Below are 16,802 nucleotides of genomic sequence, written 5' to 3'. Positions count from 1 at the left end.
GAATGGTCATTATCTGTTGCTCCCTGCGTTCTCTTCTCTGCATTCCATGAGTCCACTTTGTAGTTTTGGGCTCTGTTTAGGAAGAACTGAATCCACTGTTGGTGTCCAGATTCAGGAAAGAATGCTGATCAACTGTTGGCAATAGATGGTTTAATATATGTTGTAATTGGTTCTTGATTTTCATATTATCTTCAGTCCTTCCTTCCTTCCTTCCTTCCTTCCTTCCTTCCTTCCTTCCTTCCTTCCTTCCTTCCTTCCTTCCTTCCTTCCTTCCTTCCTTCCTTCCTTCCTGTAGGAGTCTCACTTTGTTGCCCAAGCTGGAGTGGAGCAGTGGCATGCTTATGGCCACTGCAGCCTCGACCTACTGGGCTTAGGTGATCTCCGCCACAGCTTTCCAAGTAGCTGGAACCATTTGAGTATTTCTTATTGGCATGTCTCTTAGGAATATTTTCTGCATCATTGTGAGGAATGTACCTGCCCTCAAGGACTATTCAATAGTTGTACTAGAAACCTCAGCGTGGTGATGTATACCGGTAGTCCCAGCTACTCAGGAAATGCATTTCAGTGCATTTATGGAATGAGTAGGAATGATATGCCTTATGCAGAAATTGTTAGAAGCTGTTTGTAGTACTCACAAAATAAATAGAAAGTACAGTACGGGACTACATGAGTATTGAGTATTTTGAACAGAGGTGATTGGCAGAGACTCTTTCCTTGTTGTTTGACTATGTTACAGCCTCTAAACAATCAACAGGCTAAGTGCTTGTCCTTATCAAGTGAGTAATATCTGCAGATTATTACAGTTGAGCTCAAGTATTACATGAGGTTGAACCAAAATTGCTGATATTTGACTGTATTTGACCTATAAATGTGGGAATTTCATATGGCTCAACTTTATATGTTTTTTTCATTCTACAGATCTTTGATAAAAGTCTGTGAATATCCCCTTTTGAATTACTATAGTCTTTGAGTAAGCATGAGAATATTACTGAGGTATTGCTAGTATGACTTCAGTATTTTTTTGAAACTTCATTCGCCCTGCTTCAAAATTGTTAAGGAAGTTGAAAGAGATATTAGAGATTGTGCTTTTTTTTAATGATAAAGGACTGTGCTTGTAATCACAGAATCTTTGAGTTAGAAAATAACTTTAGAACTACCTAAAATAAAATCTCCATAGTAAAAGCACAATTTTTTAAATATCAGAATTCATGCATGTTTATTTCATTCAAAACCATAAACATGTGTTAGGTATTATTGCCCCAATTTATAGGAAATTAAAGCTCAAGAGGATCAAAAACTTACCTAATATAACACAACTATGAAGGGAGGAATCCAGGAGTCAAACATGAATTTTTTGACTTGCACAAATATTTTACAAAAAATGTTAGGTGATATTTTTCAGGTCTTCTATCTAGAATACTGGTAGAATTACAAATTGTACTTCCTTTCTGTAAGGCAGTTTGACAAGATGTACTGAAGTCCTTCAAAATGTTTATCTCCTTTAAGCAAGTAATTCCTCTAGGTATTTATCTCAAGGAAGCAATTAAGGATATATGTAAAGATTTAGTCTTAAGAATATTTATTGTAGCTTTATTTGTAATAATTAAAGGTTGGGAATGATCCAAAATGACCAATGTGAGGATTGCTTAAACTATTCTTCAACTCCCCATGCTAATTGCTTCCCTTTGGTTTTCTATTGTCAGAAGTGTGGTGACACCTTTTGAAAGTGTAGTGCTCAGGACTTCATCTAGTATTCCAAGGGTGATCTGATTTCACAGATGACAGTAGGTCCAGGATTGCCTCTAATCTTGACGTGAAGAAGCCAAGTTTCTGGCCATGATGTCTTCTCTGTGTAACTGGGGCTGCTGAAACCCAAGTATTGTCAGCCAGTGCCGGTCCCCAGCCATGCTTGTGTGTTTTAAGGAGTGACAGTAACTGCTATTTGTGGAGATGGCTATTCACAGAGACTCCTTTTCTTTGCTTGACAGAGGCCCAGTGTTCAAGCTCTAAGAGGGGCTCTGATGCCAGCATGTGAGTCACACTCCCTTGCTACTGTTCTTTCCGAGTTTTGGGCCCCTTGTTGCTGCATATCACTACCCCCTCTCCTCCTGCCCAGCTTGCATTGTCACCCTGCCTCATCTACCGTGCTGTGCTTGAACATAATGCTCTTCTCTGCATTCCATGTGTCTACTTAGTATTTTGGGACTCCGTTTAGAAAGAGCTGAATCTGCTGTTGGTGTCTAGATCCAGGAAAGAATGCTGATCAACTTTTGGCAATAGTTGTTTTAATATATGTCGTGATTGGTTCTTGATTTCCATATTGTCTTGAATATTTCTTATTGGCATGTATCTTAGGAATATTTTCTGAAAAAACTGCTATGAAAATGTTAGGTTTTTTAAAAACTTACCATGAATAATTGAGTTGTCAAAATGGTAAAACATTGTTTTGACTTTTAATTTTTCATTGATGTGAATTTCCTTAGTGCTTTAGGCTTGAGAAGTTTATCAAGCTCTTGCTTTAGCTCAATTCTTCATGCACATCCTAAACATTGATATACCTTATTCTTATAATCTCACAGTTACTTTTTATTTTTTATTTTTGAGTTGGAGTCTCACTCAGTCACCCAGACTGAAGTGCAGTGGCCACTCCCTGCCACCACAGCCTCGACCTGCTGGGCTCCGGCGATCCTTCCGCCTCAGCCTTCCAAGTAGCTGGAACTACAGGCACGCGCTATCACACCCGGCTAATTTGTTTGATTTATTGTAGAGATGAGGTCTCGCCAAGTTGCCCAGGTGGGTCTCGAACCCCCCGGCTCAGGCAATTCACTCACCTCGGCCTCCCAAAGCATGGGATTACAGGCTGAGCCACCGAGCCCGGCCACAGTTATTTTTTAAAGGTATATCCAGTTGTTTGGGCATCATAATTTCTGACTTTTTTCACACTCAGCATTTCTAAAAACTCATTGGGAATGATGAATGCACTGCATTGTCTTCCCTTTGGAAAGTCACATTATAGTTGAGCATGTTAAAGGCTCTAGAAATCTTGCAGTAAGGAAAACTGTTCACATTTGCTATTATAACACTTCTTAGAATTATTTGACTAAGAAATTTTTTTCTCCACAAAATACCAGTTAACATTCCACAGAAATATTATTATGCAGAATGTATTTGGGAAGAGGCATGGAATTTTTCCTACAATCCATTTCTCTGTCTTTTCAAGTTTCTCTTTTCCTCAGGAAGATGTTACTGGCAGCTGGTGTCAGGCAGGACCATGAGAAGGGGCCAGGTTTGCTTGTGGCTTTGTTTGTTGGTTTATTTATTTATTGAGTGGGGTCTTACTCTGTCACTCAGGATGGAGTACAGAGGTATGATCATGGCTCACTGCAGCCTCCAACTCCTGGGTTCAAGTGATCTTCCTGCGTCAGCTTACAGAGTAGCTGGGACTGCAGGTGTGTGCCACCATGCCTGGCTAATTTTTTTATTTTTTTGTAGAGACAAGGTCTTGCTATATTGCCTAAGCTGATCTTGAGCTCCTGGGCTCAAACAATCCTTCCACGTAAGCCTCCCAAAGTGCTGGGATTACAGGAGTGAACTACCACACCCAGCCTGCTTGTGGCTTCTTACATCTTTTTCCTTTCTTGACTGGGAGCATGTCTCTAGTCCAGGCCTTGTTGTTACTCCTACTGCTCAGAATCTCTCTCTGAGATGGGGTAACTGGGCTCCTTCCCTAGCTCCTTCTCTGGACTAACCTCTTTTTTTGTCAGAATTTGCCTTCTGTATATATATTTTCCATATAAAATGGGGAAGGACCAGATCACTGAATTCATGTCAAGTGTTGCTAGAGAATGCCAGCTTAATGTGTTTTTCTTGCCACTGGTCCTATTTGCAGTATTACAAGCTGACACTTCCTAAGCTGTGTAGTCTAATAGATAAGGTATATGTTTCATAAGTAGAGACACATGGTGATGAATTTAGATGCTATCATTTTGTTGTTGTTGCATTTACTTTTGGTGTTTTAGTCATACATTATTTGCCTAGGCTGATGTCCAAAGGGTTTTTCTTAGATTTTCTTCTAAGATTTTTGTGGGTTCATGTCTGACATTTAAGTCTTTAATCCATCTTGAGTTAATTTTTGTATATGGGGAAATAGTGGAATCAAGCTTTCCTTTTTTTCATGTAGCTAACCAATTTTCCATTTGTTGAATTGGGTGTCCTTTTCCCAGTGTATGTGTTTACCTGCTTTGTCAAAGATCAGTTAGTTGCGGGTTAGATCCTTCATTTACTAGAGGAGTTTAATAAGGTAATTTAACCCAAAAATCAGTTTTCTAGATGTAAAATTGTGGACAGTAGTCTATCTGATACTTTTTTTTTTTTTTTTTAGGATTAAGTGGTATAATGATTGTAAATCCAGGGTTTAATAATCGGTAGCTATTGTTGCTATTATTTGGTTATGGTTCTGTTACCTCTGATTTTTTTTCCCAATATTTTATTATTAAAAAGTTCAAACATACAGAAAAGTTAAAATAATTGGACAGTGACTGGGTATGTGGCTCATGCCTGTAATCTGGCACTTTGGGAGGCCAGAGTGGGAGGGTTGGTTGAGCTCAGGCATTTGAGACAAGCCTGAGCAATGTGGTGAGACCTCATCTCTATAAAAAACAAACAAAAAATTAGCTGATCATGGTGGTGTGTACCTGTAATTCCAGCTACTCAGAAGGCTAAGGCAGAAGGATTACTTGAGCCTAGAAGTCGGAGGCTACAGTAAACCAGTAAGCTGTGATCGTGCCACTACATTCCAGCCTGGGTGATAGAGTGAGACCTTGACTTAAAAATTAAAAAAAATAAAATAATTGGACAGTGGACACTCATAAACTTACCACCTAAATTCTATGAATAATATTTTGTTATTTTCTATTTGTCACATGTATGCGCACCTATCCATCTCTTTATCCATTTTTAATTCATCTTTTTAATGCATTTTAAAGTAAATTGCAGGTGTCCTCCCCTAAATATTTCAGCCTTATGATCATTAGCACTAAGTTCAATATTTATGAGTTTTCTTTTGGTAGTGGGGATACATCTAGATATAGTGAAATGCACAAATTATATCATTTGTTGTGCAATCCATACCCCTATGAAGATATAGAATATTTCTGTAACCCAGAAAGTTCCCAACGCTCCTGTCTAGTTAGTTCCTACCTCTACTCCTAACCCTGAATATTTCCTGTGATTTTTAGTGCTAGAATTTATGGTACCAATTATAGGCTAGTGATAGGAATATTTGGTTGCTGGGGAGTTGCGGGTATTCTTCTTATCACACCACAGATGTTGGAACTTGGTGCCTTTTTTTCCATAAGAGAGTTTGTAAATTTTGAATTTTCATTAAAAAATAATCATTTAACCATTCATTCAGCAAACATTTAGTTACTAGATCCATTATAAGTGCTGAAGGATATGTTCTGGAATCAAGTGAGTGCAGTAGAGCATTACAGAAACTCTGATAGGAACAGGAATACAGTGTGTAGTGCAGGCAACCAAGAAAGGGGTGATTTAGTGCTTCCTGACTTGACTTGAAAACATAGGCAAGGATGGCCTCTGAGAGGAGGTGATATCTGAGCTGAGTATTGCAAAAGGTGAGTTGGTGTTTGCCAGTTATTAGTGGAATGGGACAGAAGTGGGAAAAGGGCATTTCAGGGTGAACATGGGCAGAGAACTTGGTATGGTGGGGAATGGTTTTGTTAGGCTGAAGCAAAGGTGGAAAAGATAAAGCTAGAGTGGTAGGTAGAGAGGACTTTGCAGACCATGTAAATAGCTTTGGTTTTCTTCTGTAGCCTGGAAAGTAACTTAAGAGGTTTATTTGTTTATGAAGGAGATTATACTCAAGAGATATAAATTGTCAATCAATGCATTTAGATGCTTAAGAATGTTTTATAATTAAGATCATATTTCTTCTTTTTTATTAAACTGTCATTTTATATTCATAATCTGACCTTTTCTCCATTTATGTCTCTAAAATGACAGGTAGTGTGCCAGTATTTGAAAAATCCTAATGTATCTGATTCACTGATGCTGCAAAATATTTTCCAAGCTTTGAATGTATATTACAATTATTCAGGCCAGGTGAAATGCCTGAATATTTCAGAGACAACAACTAGCAGTCTGGGATCCCTGGGTTGGAGCTATCAGGTAAGTGTGTATAATTTTCCAAGTAGAACTTACTTTTCACTGATACATTTGTGCTGTAACAGAATACATAAGATTTTTTCACCTAACTTGGATTTACCTTATATACTGTGAGACCACGGACAAATTTCCTCATTTATTCATTCAGCTAATATATATATTAAATCATCAGCTAATTCATTCAGCTAATATATATATTAAATCATCAGCTAATATATATATCAAGTGCTTGCCATATGTCAGGCACCCTTCTAGACTTTCAAGATACAAAGATAAATGATACTTGATCTCACTATCAAATATAACAACCTGGTGAGAAAGATAGGTAACTAAATTAGTATTTTACCAGATCTTGATAATTCCTATAAAGGAAGCATTTTATAGAAACATAAAAGAAGGAAAGTCTAATTTGACTGTGAGTTTCTATTCCTTCATCTGTACAATGAGACTAATAATAATTCTTTCTGGCCGGGTATGGTGGCTCAGCCTATAATCCCAGCACTTTGGGAGGCTGAGGCAAGAGGATTGCCTCAGCCCAGGGGTTCAAGACCAACGTGGGCAACTTGGTGAGACCTCATCTCTACAATACATAAAAAAATTAACCGGGTATGGTAGGGCATGCCTGTAGTTCCAGCTACTTGGAAGGCTGAGGCAGAAGGATTGCCTGAGCCCAATAGGTTGAGGGCTGTGGTGGCTGTGAGTATGCCACTGCACTCCAGCCTGGGCAACAGAGTGAGACTCCAACTCAATAATAATAATAATAATGATAATACTTTCCTTCCCAAGCTGTTTTGAGGGTTCAATATGATAAAAGATATGAAAGAAAACCACCTACAAAGAAGGAATATATAGTACTAACTACTGTGACTTCTCAGTCAAGCCTCTGTATGAATAATGAGAGGTCATATGGCACAGAAGTAAAGAACGGGCTCTGAAGCTGGCTTGCTTGAGCTTGAGCTTTGACTTTTCTACTTACCAGCAGTGTGACTTTGAATAATTTATTTAACCTATTTTTGTCTCATTCTATTTCTTTTTGTTGTTGTTTTGTGTTTTTTTAAGTTGGAGTCTCACTCTGTTGCCTATGGCCACTGCAGCCTCAACCTGCTGGGCTCAGGCGATCCTTCTGCTTTAGCCTTCCAATTAGCTGGAACTACAGGCATGTGCCACCATGCCCAACTAATCTTTATTTATTTATTTATTGTAGAGATGAGGTCTTGCCATGTTGCTCAGGCTTGTCTTGAACCCCTGGGCTCAGGCAGTTGTCTTGCCTCTGCCTCCCAAAGTGCTGGGATTATAGGTGTGACCCACCACACCCATCTTGCCTCATTTTCTTTTCTTTCTTTTTTTTTTTTTTGAGTTGGAATCTCACTCTCGCTCAGACTGGAGTGCAGTGGCTGCTCCTGGCCACCGCAGCCTTGACCTGCTGGGCTCTGGTGATCCTTCCGCCTCAGCCTTCCAAGTAGCTGGAACTACAGGTGCGCGCTACCACGCCTGGCTAATTTTTTGATTTATTGTAAAGATGAGGTCTCGCCAAGTTGCCCAGGCGGGTCTTGAACCCGCGGGCTCAGGCAGTCCACTCACCTCAGCCTCCCAAAGCGTGGGATTCCAGGCTGAGCCACCAAGCCCGGCTCTCATTTTCTAATTGTATCCTCTTTTTGTTTGCTTTTTAGGCCTGCACAGAAATGGTCATGCCCTTTTGTACTAATGGTATCGATGACATGTTTGAACCTCACTCATGGGACATGAAGAAATTTTCTGATGACTGTTTCCAACAGTGGGGTGTGAGACCAAGGCCCTCCTGGATCACTACTATGTATGGAGGCAAAAACATTAGTTCACACACAAACATTGTTTTCAGGTGAGTTTTTGCTGGTCCAAAGAGAAACTTTGGTTGATGGGGACATTTGTAGAATAGCTGAGAAATAGAACAAGAGAAATGCTGGAAATAAAACAATATAGAATACAACAGTGGTACCCATCATGTTTCCCTGTGCCTTGAAAGATAAAGGATGCTGAGAAGAGGTATGTTTTTTTGCTCTATGGCCAATGTACTTTATTAAAGGCTTAAAAAACAACAGCAACAAAAATTTTAAATATTTAAGAGAAAAACTCTCTAGCACAATATTAATCTTCATCTGTTGTTTCCAATTTTTCTTATTATTGTTACTATTGTTATTAATGATAATTAAAAATTTCCAATATTTATTCAACAAACATTTGAAGGACCCACTCTGTTCTAAGTACTAAATGAGGCATTTTATATAGATTTCTTAGTTGAATCCTTACAACAACCTTGAGAAATAGTTGTTACAGTTTTGTTTTTTTTTTTTACTGAGGAGGAAACTGAAGGTCACTGTTTTCAGTCACTTGTCAAAGTTCATTCAGTTTTGTTTTAGTTACCAAGTGATAAAGCCTGCTTTCTACCTTGGCCTCTTTGGCTACAAAACCCATGTTTGTTCTTCTGCATTATGCTGCTCAAGAAGTGACATATTTGCTGTTGGGTCGCATCAGAGTTAATTGAGTACACTCTATGTGTATCTGACCGTGACTTCAAAATTTCAATGTTTTGGCTTGAGCATTAAGCCTTTAAGAGAGCAACGAGTTAATCAAAATTTTCCCCAAATCTATGTGAAAATAGGAGATACCACTGCATATCTCTTAACCAGAGTTGTTGTTAAATTGTAAGTATTATTATTTTGCAAACTCTTTTAAACAAGCATCAAATTTGGTTTTTGGAACATAACCAAGAGATTTTAGGAGTGAGAAGTGCTGTTTGCCTAGAGGTTGACTTTCTGAATTTAGTCTGGTGGCATCGCCCACTTTGCAAAAAAGCCTCTGACTTATTGGACTTATGCTGTTGTCTAACCTTGTAGGATACCTGTCCCCAAATAAAAGGTAAGACACGTTAAAGATTCTTTTGTTTAATTTCCTTAAATTTTTTTTCATGTCCTCAGTAGGATTCTTCAAAATATACTCTTTTAACTCAGTCTTATAAAGTGACTACTGAGCAAATAAATCTACTAGGGTGTTTAAGGAAGTGGTGCCAAATTTAGGTGTTTGAAATCAGGAAAACATGACAAGACTGAGAGGACTGAAAAAGACTTAAGCATAAGCCTTTGGGTCTGTCTTAGTCTATTAGTGCTGCTATAACAAAATATCTGAGACTGGGTAATATATAAATAGCATAAATGTACTCACAGTTATGGAGGCTGGGAAGTCCAAAATCAAGGAACTGAAAGGTTTGGTGTCTGCTGAGGTCCCAATCTTTGCTTATAAAATGACACCTTAAAGGCAATATCCTAGGCCAGGAGTGGTGGCTTATGCCTATAATCCCACCACTTTAGGAGGCTGAGATGAGAGGATTGTCTGAGCTCAGGGGTTCAAGACCAGCTCAGGCAACTTGGCGAGACCTTATCTCTACAATAAATCAAAAAATTAACTGGGCATGGTGGCACATGCCTGTAGTTCCAGCTACTTGGAAGGCTGAAGTGAAAGGATTGCCTGAATCTAGCAGGTCAAGGCTGCGGTGGCCATGAGTGTGGGTGACAGAGTAAGATGCCAACTCAAAAAAAAAAAAAGGCAATGACCTCACATGGTGAGAGGTGGAAGGTCAAAAAGGGACCTATTCAGTTTTCTTCCAACCCCTCAATGAGGCACTCATCCATTCATAAGGATGGATACTCATAACTTAGTCATTTCCCAAAAGGCCCTACCTCTTAATACCACTACAATGGGGATTAAGTTTCAACACACAAATTTTGGGGGACAGTCAGACCACAGCAGTCTCCAAGATCAACTTTGTTCCATCAGAGGAGGAAAACTTTGTTAATTTCTGTTTAGGAGCTTATCTCCATGGAGTATTTAGTATTTCTCTAAGCGTTCCGAACTTTAAGCTCATCCATCTTTGCTTTGCCCCCACAAAGTTGAAGAGCAAGTTGAATTGTTAAGTGGAGTCTTTAATCTTTGAATAAAGTTTTAATATATGAGTTTTGGTCAATTATATTGTCTTTTTTTTTTAAGGCGAAGTCTCACTGTTGCCTAGGCTGGGGTGCAGTGCCATGCTCATGGCCACTGCAGTCTCGATCCACTGGGGCTCAGCCAATTCTTCTGCCTCAGTCTTCCAAGTAGCTGGAACTACAGGGGCACATCATCATGCCCGGTTAATTTTTTAATTTATTATAGAGACAAGGTCTTGCCAAGTTGCCCAGTCTGGTCTTGAACCCTGAGCTCAGGCAATTCTCTCACCTCTGCCTCCCAAAATGCTGAGATTACAGGTTTGAGCCACCGCGCCTGGCTCACTGTCCTTTTTTTCATTGTATTTAACCATTATAGATAAATATTTTAGTTGTCCACTTACTCTTTTATATTATTTTTCTCAGGCTATCAAAATCACCATCATTATTATCACTGGAGAAGAAGGGGGCATGTTTTGTGAGAAAAGTTTTAGGAATAGAACAGAAATCAGTAGGTGGAAATTATGGCTGTGTAAGAAACTTTTAGCTCAGTGTATAAAAGGACTTTAAGAGCTGTGCAAAGGTAGAATGAACTGTCGTAAATAAAATTACCTAACCTTTTTGATCTTCAGTTTTATCTTTTGTGAAATGAGAATGATAATACCGCTCACCCCATAAAGTTGTTGTGATACTTAAAAGAGCACAGCAAAGTACTTAGCTCAGATCTGACAAATACATATGCTCAAAAAAAATATGTTGAATGAATAAATGGAAGTACCCGCTCTGTCTTGCCATTTATGTTCTTACTAAAGAGAACTGTATGTTTGTCTCTGAATATCCTTTTCCTTCCTCTTTTCCCCTTAAGACTCAGGCCTCCTCCAAGAAATCTTCCTGACCCCTCCAGGGAGGATAGGTTTCTGCTCCCACCTAGCTCCCCCAGCACCTGTGAATACCACTTATCACTGTGTGTAAATTAGCTGTTTGTGTTTCTCTGTCCCATGAGATTGTGAACTCAATTGGCAGGGACTTCATCTTAACCATCTCGTAGTCTTTAGCACCTGCTACAGTGGCTGGCACATAATGAATGCCCCATAAATGTATGTGTTGATAGGGGCAAAGAATTAAATACACAACTGAGGAAAGCTTCCGAAGCATGTGAAAGTTTAAAAACAAGATACTGGTTTATCTTTCTGCAGTGACAAGTCTACTTTTACAAATAAATCTTTTTCTATAGGCTGCTAGGTATGAAAAATCCAATTAGAAATTTATTTTTAAGTTATTAAGAATTCAAAATGCTCCTGCTTTTCTGAAGAAAGCACATTTCCAAAGTAAAGGAGCAGCCTCAGTTGTTTCTATTCTATGTAATTTGTGGCTACCAGCTATAAAATATTTCTGGTTGATGAGTAAGATGATGTTCAAGGAATGCTGTGGAAAGCATCTTTGTGTCCAGGCTTCTCTCCTTAGACTGCCTCACACAAATCCAGTGTGACTGCTTTTCTGTTTGGGAAGCTCAATCTGTAATTGTTGGGTTGGAGATTTACCAGTTAAGGCTTTGGACTCAGGTAGACGTTGATGCCATTCTGCCCTGAATTAGCTGCATGGACTTGAGCAAGTTGTCAGTTTATTTAAGTTAGAAATGATAATGATGACCTATCAAGGTTATTTCAAGAAGCAAATAGATTATTGTGGGAGTAAACAACATCAAAGTACAGATTTTGTGTTTTGTTCACTGCTGAATCTTGTGCCAAATCAGTGCCTAATACATAGTAGGTGCTCAGTAAGCATTTGTTGAACAAATAAGTCCTTAATAAATAGTAGCTGTAAATGGTCTCATTTCAGCAGTTTTTTTTAAATTCCACAGTGGTATTGCTGGATTTATTTTTCTTTCCAACCCACAGATATTGTTTTACTAATAGCCATTCTCAGTTATTTAAACATAGATTCAAAAGGAGTTCCTGAGGAGCTGGTTAGTTTAACAACATTTCTCAGGCACATTAATTGTTGCCAGCGATTAAGTGAGACTCCCTGTTGCGATTTTACCCAGGCATCTAGATCCTCTCATGAAAGCCCTTTTTTTTTTTTGTAGATTTCCCAATGATTGGTTTAACTTTCACATGTCTAGGACCAAGAAATTCAAGTCCATGTGCATCTTAGGTTTCTCAGCAACTCCAAACACTGTTGCTAAGCCACTAGGCTATTTCAGATGACCTTTTAAATCAAATGCAGTTTGCTTATTATGTGGCTGTTGGGATAGCTTTTTTGTTTTGCAAATAATGGAGAGTTTCCTATCTGGGTTGGACCTGTCAAATTGGAATAATGATGAAGGCTATTTGTTCACTTAAGATAATTCAATTTCTTTGCAGTTTACTTTAAAAATTAATCTGGTTGCCGAAAACAATTTTGCATGGGAATTTTTAACAAAACCAAAAAAGTACATTTTTGGAATTTTTTTTTTAAGAGTAATGTTATTAAGTTGTAATTGAACAGAACAATTGTATTTTAAACATACATATACTTAATGTACCTAAATTTTTTTCTCATTTACTTTGTACATTTACCTAGAAAAAAATTGATCAAAATAGTAGTTTGACCAAATTTTTATGAGAAATGCTTTCACATCGGTTTTCATGATTCATTTACCTCTCAGAGGTATTAACAGGATCAAGTTGGCTGCTTTATTGATACTAGATTGTAGGGGGATAAGAGTTGAAGGAGGAAGATGAGTTAACAGGCTATTGTAGTAACTCAGGTTAGAGATAATGGTGACTTAACTCAGGGTGGTGGCAGTGGATGTAGTGAGAAGCGGTCAAATTCTGGACATATTTGAAAATATAGCGAGAATATTAAAGGGGGTGACACCAAACTTTTTGGCCCGAGCAACTAAAAGGATACACTTACCATTAACAGAGATTGGAAATATGATGGGAGGGGATAATGGGCATTTGGAGAGTATCAAAAACCCAGTTTTAGACCTGGTAAGTTTGAGATGTCCAATTTTCATGTAAAATGTCAAGTATACAGTTAAGTTTTGGTTCTAAAATTTAGGGGAAAGGTTCTGGCTAGAGATATTATTTGTTAGTCATCTGTATGTAGATTGTACTTATAGCTGAGAGTTTGTTGATGGTTATGCAAATTATGAGAATACTTGCATCTATTTGATAATATGATATTGAAGATTTTTTATTTCAGGATTTGTAAACAATACCAGCAAATAGAATGTGTATTAAGCAATTGTCAGAATGCACATAAAAATATAAGTGACTTCAAGTGGTACCTCAATAAAGATATCCCAAAAGGTGCCATGCTAAGCTCTGATACTTGCCTTGGGCCAAGTATTTGGATCCAGGTATTTCAGTGCCAACTTTATCCTGAGGAATCTGAGTTTCCACAAGATTAGGTGGCTGAGGAGCAGACCTAGCTCTGGAACCCAGGTGTATCTGATCCCAAAGCCCCTGCTCTTCTTAGTCTGAGCCACACAAGTCAAGAGGGTGTGAACTGTTGACTTGCAACAGCAATCATGTGTCCATGAAATGCAATGAAGTATAAGACTGAGCATTGGACAAGGGTTCTAAGACCTGAGCTTGTATCTCATATTTGCCAAGCTGAATGATTTCGGCAAGCTTTTTAACTTCTTTGGGAATCAGTTCTCTCAGCTATAAAAGGGTTGTAATTAAACCTACTTCATAGGGTTGTTATAATAATCAAATATGAAAGACTTTGTAAACTCTAAACCAATCTATGCATGTGTGGAGTTGATAATGTTAGGGAGCAATTTGATTTACAATAGCATTAAGAATAAAGCACTTAGAAATAAATTTAATGAAAGGTACAAGATGTGTACATTGAAAACTGCTTCATTTAAATGGAAAGACTTCTCATGTTCTTGTAATGGAAGAGATAATACTATTAAGATGGCAGTACTCCTTAAATTGATCTACAGATTAAATGCAATTTTTATTAAATTCCCAGGTGGCTTTTTAACAGAAATTGACAAGCTGATCTTAAGATTTACATAGCCAAAACAGTCTTGAAAAGAAAGAATAAATTTGAAGAATTCCTCATTTCCTCCGTAGTCAATACAATGTGATACTGGCAGAAGGATAGACATATAGATAAATGGAAGAGAATTGAGAGTTCAAAAAATCAACTCTTACATTGAGAGTCAATTGATTTCCAACAAAATTATCAAGACAACTCATTGAGAAAATAGCTTTTTCTTTTTCTTTTTCTTTTTTTTTTTTGAGTCAGTCTCACTCTGTCACCCAGGCTGCAGTACAGTGGCGTGCTCATGGCCACCGCAGCCTCAACCTGCTGGGCTCAGGTGATCCTTCCATCTCAGCCTTCCAAGGTTCTGGAACCATAGGCATGCATCACCACGCCCAGCTAATTTTATGATTTATTTTAGAAACGAGGTTTCACCATGTTGTTCAGGCTGGTCTTGAATGCCTGAGCTCAGGCAATCCTCTTACCTCTGTCTCCCAAAGTGCTGGGATTACAGGCGTGAGCCACCGTGCCTGGCTGAGAAAATAATAGCTTCTTCAATAAATAATGCTGGGAAAACTGTACATCCACATGCAAAAGAATGAGGTTGGATCCCTATATTATACTATCCAAAAATTTAACTCAAAATAGGTACAAGGCTTAAATGTAACAGCTAAAATTAGAAAACAGGAAAAAATCTTCATGACCTTGCGTTAGACAGCAGTTTATTTTTTATTTTTGAGTTGGAGTCTCTGTTGCCCAGGTTGGAGTGCGGTGGCATGCTCATGGCCACTGCAGCCTCAACCTGCTATGCTCAGGTGATCCTTCCACCTTAGCCTTCCAAGTAGCTGGAACTACAGGTATGCACTACCATGCCTGGCTAATTTTTTGATTCATTGTGGAGATGAGGTCTTGCCAAGTTGCTCAGGCTAGTCTTGAACCCCTGGGCTCAGGCAGTCCTCTTGCCTCTGCCTCCTAAAATGTTGGGATTACAGGTGTGAGCCACTGTGCCCAGCAACAGTAGTTTCTTAGATACAATACCAAAAACATAAACAACAAAAGAAAAATGAATAAATAAATTGTACTTCATGAAAATGAAAAACCCCTGTGCTGCAAATGATACCATCAAGTAAATTAAATGACAGTCTACAGAATGGGAGAAATTATTTTTGAATCATATATTTGATGTGGGACTTGTATCCAGAATATATAATGAGCTCTTACAACTCAAAAATAAAAAGATCGATAACCCAATTAAAAAATGGGCAGGGATATGCCAGGCGTGTGACTCACTGTTGTAATCTCAGCATTTTTGCAGGCCGAGGTAAATCAGGTAACTTGTGACATACAGCTTTTGAATGAAGAAGTCTACTTGAAATACAGCTTCTAAGGTTCAAGTCCTAGTATAGTCTAGGTTGACTTATTGGGGTGCGACCTTTGGTCTTCTCTGGCTCAATTTTTTGTACCTGGCTGCAGAAATACTATAAAATTCCAGATGAAGTACCTTTCTATATGACAGATTAGATACTCAGATCACATCTTCTGGTTATAAGTTTATAATTTTAGGTGTTAAGCATGTAATAAGTTTCTCCTATCTTCTTTTTTCTTTTCTGCTTACAAATTATTGAATAAGATTTCTCCTTATTTGGGTGTAGACATGAAAAGCTAACAACTTTCTTTTTTCTTCTTTTTTGTGTTGTTGCAGCAATGGTGACCTAGACCCCTGGTCAGGAGGTGGAGTAACTGAGGATATCACAGACACCTTGGTTGCAGTCACCATCCCAGAGGGGGCCCATCATTTAGATCTCCGAGCCAGAAATGCCTTAGACCCCAAGTCTGTGCTATTAGCCCGCTCCTTGGAAGTTAAACACATGAAGAAATGGATTGGAGATTTCCACGACAGTGCGGGAAAGCAGCATTGAGAAACTTTGGATCATTTTCAGTTTCTTCTTTTATGTTCACATCACTCACATTCCTGTTCACTTTGGTTTTCTACATATAATTCCTTTTCCTCGTTTATCATTAGATTTGGTGGGACTGAGGTTGAGATAGAAGAGAGGCTGGTGGTAGTGAGAGCAGCCATCCCATGAGTGTGATTCCTGGGTCCTCACTGTCTTTGTGCCACCTCCAAGAAGAATCTCCTCATAGTCACTCTCACGCCATCAGTGGCCCTCACAAGTGGAACAGAGTTCCTGACTACCTTTCATAAGAGGGAGAGTCACTTCCTTTGTGTCTCCAGGCAGGGATTTCACCTTTGTTTTGAGGTTGAAGTCTCTTTGACCTATTTTTAAGTCCCCACCCCTACCCTCCAAAAAAGAAAAAGAGAAGATAGATAAAAATGATGTAATTGCAGCTGGTAGGAAATATATCTTAGGCCAGTCTAGGAAATGGGAACCATTTCTTTTGTACTTGATGTAATGACATTGAACTGTGCTGTAAATAAATAATAAGGCTGGACCTTATACCTGTATGTTGCCTCTGAAGCTCACTCCAGCTGTTGGGAAGGCTGTGTGCACTGGGCTTGGTTGTTTTGGAAAGTCTTTTGATTTTCTCTCTTCCACTTGGCAGCTTTTTGTAGTTCTGGGATATTTGCCACTGTGGTACTGCCAGTAAGAAATCTGGCCTTTTTCTGCTCCATTTATCTTTGTTTCTAAGGTCAGTTTTGTGGCAATTTGATTAAATTCT

At 38.6% G+C, this 16,802-nt stretch overlaps 1 protein-coding gene across 1 annotated transcript in view; it reads left to right on the top strand.

The window, feature by feature from the left end:
- Positions 1–16,587, top strand: part of PRCP (prolylcarboxypeptidase) — a 29,933-nt gene extending 13,346 nt beyond the window's left edge. The window contains exons 6-8 of the mRNA XM_008058112.1: positions 6,022–6,186; positions 7,854–8,041; positions 15,823–16,587. Coding sequence (XP_008056303.1) covers positions 6,022–6,186; positions 7,854–8,041; positions 15,823–16,039 — 570 coding nt within the window. The 3' untranslated portion in view covers positions 16,040–16,587. The remainder of the gene's footprint in view (positions 1–6,021; positions 6,187–7,853; positions 8,042–15,822) is intronic.
- The last annotated feature ends 215 nt before the right edge of the window (positions 16,588–16,802 follow it).

This window comes from Carlito syrichta, unplaced genomic scaffold (genome assembly GCF_000164805.1).
Source record: "Carlito syrichta isolate Samal-C Ts95f unplaced genomic scaffold, Tarsius_syrichta-2.0.1 Scaffold303214, whole genome shotgun sequence".
Classification (NCBI taxonomy): domain Eukaryota; kingdom Metazoa; phylum Chordata; class Mammalia; order Primates; family Tarsiidae; genus Carlito; species Carlito syrichta.
The sequence above is the reverse complement of the archived record's forward strand: the minus strand, read 5'-3'. Positions and strand labels throughout refer to the sequence as shown.